This window comes from Saccostrea cucullata, unplaced genomic scaffold, assembly GCF_032062105.1.
Source record: "Saccostrea cucullata isolate Sc308-1 unplaced genomic scaffold, CSIRO_AGI_Scuc_v1 ctg14321, whole genome shotgun sequence".
Lineage (NCBI taxonomy): Eukaryota > Metazoa > Mollusca > Bivalvia > Ostreida > Ostreidae > Saccostrea > Saccostrea cuccullata.
The window spans coordinates 1-7,695 of NW_026919881.1; the positions used below are offsets into that span (position 1 = coordinate 1).

General features: G+C 33.0%; 1 protein-coding gene across 2 annotated transcripts; it reads left to right on the forward strand.

Annotated features, from left to right (window-relative positions):
* The first annotated feature begins 690 nt into the window (after positions 1-690).
* LOC134239586 (uncharacterized) lies at positions 691-7,212 on the forward strand. Of its 2 annotated transcripts, none has more exons than XM_062721775.1 (6): positions 691-755; positions 2,175-2,425; positions 2,666-2,951; positions 3,929-4,019; positions 5,287-5,388; positions 6,961-7,212. In XM_062721775.1, exons 2-6 carry the CDS (start codon positions 2,187-2,189, stop codon positions 7,194-7,196), a joined length of 954 nt encoding a protein of 317 aa, XP_062577759.1. In that variant the 5' UTR covers positions 691-755; positions 2,175-2,186; the 3' UTR covers positions 7,197-7,212. The 2 variants fall into 2 exon arrangements, with proteins under 2 accessions (XP_062577759.1, XP_062577750.1); XM_062721766.1 differs by having other exon boundaries at positions 2,175-2,421; positions 2,659-2,951.
* The last annotated feature ends 483 nt before the right edge of the window (positions 7,213-7,695 follow it).

Here is a 7,695-nt window from a genome sequence, read left to right on the forward strand (position 1 = left end):
TTTGGAAGCAGCCCATTGTGTTTATTCTGATTTTGTTAATTGCTATCTCACATCTTAATTGTTACGTCAAGCGCAAAATAAACAGAATTCAATAGAATAAAGAAGACAGAAGAAAATATGCTTTGAAATAGAGCACATAATATTACAGTATTCAATTATTTTATTTATACTTATATTAGTTATAAAAAAAGAAATATCGGAAACCGGTCCCTCGGATGAGACCCTATAATAAGACGCGTGAATTTAGAATTTTTTTCCTTAGTGTGTGTGGAGAGGGGGGTCTACCTGAATTTTAAAAAAATCCAAAAAAAAAAAAATCTTTTCCATACGTGGAAAACTTGGGGGGGGGGGGGGGGGGGGGGGGGGAGAGACGTTTAAATACTTTTAAAGCATATATAAACTATGACTGTTCATACCAACTTAACAAAGATTTGGGGAGGGGTCTGTGTTTTCAAAGGGGAAGGATACGCTAGATGGTCACATTTCCTTCGTTATTTATTATCTTTTAATTAAAACAAAAATTAAAGAATAATCAAATGGGCTGGGATGTATGGAGTCTGAAAATGGACTTCGTTGTAAAGTATAGAACTTTTGTAGCTTCCTTGTTTGGGGTATTCATTTCTTCTTTGTGTGTGTGTGGTATACGGTCTCGAATGGACAGGGTGCGAAATATCATTACACCGTCAGTGCTAAAAGCGGTAAGTCCAATCAGTTGGTGAGTTGCAATATCAAACTCAAGAAACTGAGCATTTAGGGTAGATTTCTTTTTTATTTTATTTATCTCAACATGTTCAATGTGAATTTATGAAGAAAAAAATAGAGACTGACTATTATTTATCATGTTTATAGAATCTACACATATTTTCGAACTGTTTTCAGATAAAACGAAAGTAGAATCATTCTAAGAATGTTTTGCTTTATAAAAAATATTGTTTCCCTGTTTAAAATTATTGATTTAATCCTGGTTATGTTTATCATAAGAAGGGTTATTTGAGTACAGACATATAATATTACACTATCAGAATAAAATTATATTTAAAATCATGACAAGATAATTATATTTTAATAAATGTTATAATAAATCTCAAATTAGGGGGCCTTATTCTTGAAAAAAAAAACCCAGCCCTGTTCATGTACATACATGTACAAGTCCTAAATTTTAAATATCTGCGTCAAAAATATAACATTTACATTACCGGTATACTTGTTTAAAAAAAAAGTCTTGTTTTCTGCATATAACATATTGTATAAAGTGAACGAATGGTAATCTATAGCATTCAAAACACAATCACATGGACAGGGTGACAAAAGGTTAAAACATGCATTTTAGTTTGATGTCACAATCATTAAACGCCTATGAAGTGCAAAGTAATTATTTGATTTTAACACTGATTATATTCCTTATACTAGCACATGTCCTGATCGGCCATATTTCCGAGAAATCGCCCATTTTGATGTTTATTTTCTTGATATTTAATTATGGAATGAAGCTAATTTCAACTTATATTATACGATATAACATAACTTGGGGCAGTTTACGCTTTATAAACCGCGAAGCGGTTTATAAAAAAGCGTTAACTGCCCCAAGTTATGTTATATCGTATAATATATTATATAAGTTGAAATTAGCTTCATTCCTTATAATTTAATTTCATGCATACAATGAGATAATTTTCTCCCCAGAATAATGCTCCACAATGATTTAGTTTTGAAAGTAACGTCAAGCGGAGTAATACGTTTTTTGACGTAACTCATTGTGACGTAGGCAAGTTATGTTATCCAAAATGGATAAAAGATTTTATCCAATCAAATGGCGTGTTACAAGTAAAATTAAATTGTATCAAATTAGAATATATGCCTAAAAAGTTATTAAAAGTCCATTCCTATACATAAAAGGAAAAAATGACATTTATCAGAAAACAGGCTTTTTACTTGGATGAAAAACTTGTAGTGTTGTGCGTGATGTTTTGGGTAAATAAACATGGCAATGAAGGAGTTGCCTATCCCATTAGTATATGTTTCTGATGTAACCAATGAATCATTATTATTTGAAAAATATAGTCTCATATAAATGTGCATTGCTCAATTTGTTTGCACACACTGTTGCAGTTATGAAACTAAGGGTATATCTTTAAAAAAGATAATGATTAATATTTAACATGTTTAAATTTTAGGTTCAGTTCAGGATGAATTCTGCTTATGAAGTAATGAAGGGAAGGCCATGGAAAGCTGTTAACTTTGATTGGGATTTTTCAGTCAGTAATAAAGGACTTAAGAGAGGAATAGCAATTATACAAGAGAGGAACAGTTTTATTAGAATGTTGGAAGATTTAAAGTTTCAAATTTATCCATTTGACCAAGAAGATGTAAAGTTGACAAGAAATTTATCCAAGTCTGAATTTTTAGATGAACTGAAGGAATGTAAGTCAATGTTTCACTGTTTATTTTAATTCACTATACACTGTTTATATCAAACATGTATCCAAACATCAAAGTAGAAACGATTCAGCCAGATCTAGAGATATATCTAATGCATAAAGGGAAATTTTCGTCCCTCATTTTATTTTCTTTTTTTTATACTGATCTTAATAAATTCATGCTTTATGCATTGATAATGTGATATAAGAAGTTTTTAAGTGTTTCTTGAATATGTTTTAGTTAAGAGACTTTGCTGTGATGGCTCGTGTGGATGCCTTTTGGTGACAGTGTCCTCCCATGGAGTCATTCTACCGCAAGATGAACAAAGAGACAGACAGACAAACAATTTGGAAACCCAAGACAAACAAACAGATAATGTGGTAACATACGAGGATTACGTCTTGACACACCCAGAACCAGACAAAACCGAATTCTCACCAAATTTTGAAGATGAACGCGTCTCAGTGCGGGAAATAGTTGAAATATTCAGAGATCCAGATTTAAAAGGAATACCAAAAATATTCTTTATTCAGGTACAGATGCACTTAAAGATTTTAACTTGTAGGTATAACACCAAATTTCTGTGACAACATAATTTTGGGGGAATGTTAAATTGCTATAAGCAAGGCTAAATTTCCTCCAATTAAAGTTATAATTGTCTGATTTCTATATGATTTCTTGTTAGCTCAACTAGTCAGAGACCAGAAGAGCTTATGCGATAGTAATGCGTCCGGCGTCCGTCCATCTGTCTGTCCATATGATTGTCTGTCTGTCTGTAAACAATTTTTTAAAATGCTAGTACTCCTCCTACAGTTTTGGTGGGATTTCCATATAACTTAGCACACAAGTAGACTACACTAAGATACATAATTCTGTCTATCGGTTTTTGATTTGGATGTACGGTGTTGCCGTGGTTACTAAAAATAGAAATTTCTGTGAAATTCTTTCAAAATGCTACTTGTCCTACAATTTTGGTCTGATTTCAATATAACTTGGCACACAAGTAGACTACACTAAGATATATAACTTTATATATCGGTTTTTGATTTACCATTTTAGATGAACGGTGTTGCCATGGTTACTAAAAAAAGAAATCTCTGTGAAATTCTTTCAAAATGCTACTCCTCCTACAGTTTTGGTTTGATTTCAATATAACTTGGCACACATGTAGACTACACTAAGATACACAATTCTGCATATCAGTTTTTGACTTCGATGAACATTATTGCCTTGGTTTCTAAAAATAGAAATTTCTGTTAAATACTCTCAAAATGCTACTCCAAATAAGTTTTAGTCTGATAATAATATAACATGGCATGCAAGTAGACTACACTAAGAACATAAAGAGACTTAATCAAGGAGCATTATTCTATTTATTGCTGTTGTAAAGTCTCAATTCCAAACTGCTTAAGTATTTTTCTCTCCCTTTGCTACAAGTACAAAATAGTAGAGCTTCAGACTCGACAGGGACTTCTGGTTTTTACTTTAGAAATCAGAAATTTCTTTGTAGGCATGTAGAGATGACTCAAAACAAATTACGGGAAATTCAGGGGTAGATGAAGGTGTGCAACTTTTTGTTGGAGATGAAAACAGTGTGTCGGGCAAGTTTTAATATCATTACATCATGTTTTTCTGTAGTTTTAAATTCATTGATCAACTGGTCAAAGACAAAGAGAGCTTATTTTTATACCCCCTTCGAAGAAGTGACGGCATATTGCTTTGCTATTGTCTGTTGGTCTGCCAAGTTTCCTGCAGCTTTCATTTTCTTCGAAGCAGTTGCACATACTGAAATGAAATTTAGTATTCAGATTATCATTAGAATATCTAGTTAGAGTTCTCTTTTGGGTACGATGGAGCCATTTTTGACAAAGTTGTGCCACTTGGACTTTAAAAATTCAATTGCTTGCAGTTTCCATTCATTTTCTTGGCAGCGAATGCACATACTGAAATGAAATTTGGTGTACAGATTTATCTTAGAAATATCTACCTCAATTTCTCTTTTGGTACAATGGAGCCATTTTTGACAGAGGTATGCCCCTTGGACTTAATTTTTCTCAGAAATTTGCTACACTAAGAGTTCCATTTCACTAAATAAATCTCCGTTTCTTTTAATTTAAAGTCTTTAGGCTTTCTGGAATGCTGTGTCATTTATCACATATTGCCTGTCCCTGTCCTTTAATCTTGTTACTAGCCTTCTGATAAGCATCCTAGAAAGCTTATATTCTTTTGGAAAATATATTTTGTCAACTACTGAATGAATATTGGCGATATGCATTGAAAAAAAAAAACAGCTTTACAATTCAGTACTAAGTGGATAAGTTAAATTCATTTCGAAAAATGTTCAAATTATGACATTCGTGTTTATAGCACAATAAATCAAGGTTAGACCATGATTTCCTCGACGTTTTCACATGGAACAAAAATGCAGGATTTGATGCTTAAAATGATATATATTTTGTAGAAGTACGATAGGTAAGATAAATAATAAGAATTAAAAATGTAACGTATATCATGAAACACCCTGTACTTAAAACAAATTACAATAAATTATACATGTACTCGTGTATACAATATTAAACAATGCCATTGATAAATTTTTAGATAGAAATATTTTAAGCGATAAAACATCTAATTATAAACTGTTGAAAGTTTTCATAACATTTTACTAAATTACATATTTGACTTAAAATACATAAATCGATGTAATCTTTATAATCAATAACATTTTAATAAAAACATTTTTTATTAACGAAGAAATTTTTGGTTAATGCAATGCATGCACAAATTTGCTTAAAATTTATCTTCTTTAACAGATGTACAGTATGTCTATGAGATTTTCTCCAGTCTCACTGAAATCTAATCTTTCAGGTATTTCATCAGTTGAAATTCCACGGACCCCATCTGAGAACCAAATTGTATACTCACCTCCCTGCATTGATGATAGTGTCATAGTGTTCTCAACTCCATTTGGTAAGAAGAAAAAAAATGTGAGATATAGAGACTGCATAGTTGGTATGCATACTCTACTGATTAGGCTCTTTCAAATGACACCAAGGTCAATGACCTTGTTACTTTGACTGTGACCTATATGCTAAAAATAGCTTGGTTGCTGCGGGGCACATAGTGTTTCACAAACACATCTTGAATGTTTTTCAGCTTACCTGAGCCAAGCTTTTCTGATCAAAATTTGTACCTTGTCTGTCATCGTCGTTGGCCTTATTGGCCATGTCATCGTTGTCATAAACTTTTCACCTTTTCATCTTCTTAAGAACCACTGGGCCAATTTCATTTAAACTTGCCACAAAGTATCCTAAGGTAAAGGGGATTCAAGTTTGTTCAAATAAAGGGCCATGCCCTCTTTTTCCAAGGGGAGATAATTATGAATTAGTGAAAAAATAATGGCATCTTTCAAAAATCTTCTTCTTAAGAACCACAGGGTCAGGAGAGATGAAACTCACGTGAAAACATTCTTAGATAGTGTAGATTCAAGTTTGTTCAAATCATGACCCCAATAGGTACGGTGGGGCCACAATGGCTGATCAAATTTTAATATAGGAATATATAGGTAAAATCTTCAAAAATATTCTTCTCAAGAACCACTGGGCCAGGAAAAATGAAACTCAAGTGGAAGCATCCTCTAGAAGTGTAAATTCAGATTTGTTCAAATCATATCCCCCAGTGTTGGGTGGGGCCAAAATGGGGTGCAGTTGTATTTAAGTTTAACATAGAAATACATAGGAAAAATCTTCTTCTCTTTGTCTTATATAGAAGCATCCTCTGGTAGCGTAGATTAAAGTTTGTTCAAATCAAGACCCTAAGGGTTAGGGTGGGGTGACTGGGGCCAAAATGGGTATCAAAATTTAACATTGGAATACATATGAATTTTTTTTAATCTTCTTCTCAATAACAGCAAAGCTATGATTGGTAACAGTTATAAGAAAGCATCCTCAGGTAGTGTAGATTCAAATTTGTTCAAATCATGAACCCTGGAGCAAGGATGGAGCCATTGTGGGTGATCAGAGTTTTAAGAAGGATAACATAGGGAAAATCTTTAAAATTCTTCTTCTTGAGAACAAGATAGCTGTGATTATTCATATTTATATGGAAGCATCCTCAGGTCAGGAAGATTCAGGTTTGATGATATCTTGACCCCTGGGGGTGGAGTGTGGCCACAGTGGGTGATCTTGGTTTTTAAAAGTATGAATACATAGGAAAAATCATTAAAATTCTTCACAAGAACAACAAATGCATGATTGATCATTAATATAAAAGCATCAAAATAAGTATAGATTTAAGTTTGTTCAAATCATGATCAACCAGCAGGGTAGGGGAGTCATTACAGTGAATCATAGTTAAACAAAGGAATATAAGGGTTTTATCGATAAAAAAAATTCACCTTATAAACAACAAAGCCATTATGTATCAGATTAATTTAAAAGCATCCGTAGGTTGCTCAGGTGAGTGATGTGGCCCCTGGGCCTCTAGTTTTTTATACCTTGGTTCCAAATTGTATGCATTAAATTACAGTCCTTATTTTTTCAGGCTATGCAGCAGGATTTAATACTGTGAGGGGAAGCCATGTTTGGAGCGATCTTTCCAAAAAATTTAAGGAATTTAAAAAGGATCAGAGGTGTGTAAAACTTCTGGACTTATTGAGGGAAACCAACTGGAAGCTATCTCAATCTGAGAACACTATCGAGGGTGTTGTATATAAACCATTGCTCAGTATCTGTCATACACTTACAAGACACATTGTATTTGACAGGACAGCTGATTAAAAAAACATAGTTTTCACTATATAGTTTTTTATATTCCCACATAGATTTTTTTGGTAAAAGACAATGTTTTTACAGATATAGGACCAAACAAAGGGAGGAGCATTTTTTTCAATTTTGATATCACAGAACTGGCTATGACACCTATGTTAATTCAACATCAAAATTACTGGCCCATGTACATCACATCCAGAGTCAATGCCAACTGTCTTTTCAACTAAGCATGATGCCTAAATTTGTAAGACTTGCATTGGCAAAGGAAAAATAAGAAATTCTCTAGGTCTAAATTTTTACTGAACAAATGTTGGTGTTATTCATGCATTGTAATACAGTTAAACTTTGTTATCTTGAACATACTAAAATGTTACTATAAGTTACATAGGCATCTCAAATATCACGGACACGTCGCAGTGATTAAAACGTCCAAACTACATTTTCATTGTTTACCTTTATTATCCCCTCGCGCAACTTGTTGCGGAGGGGATATAGCATCGCGAATGTG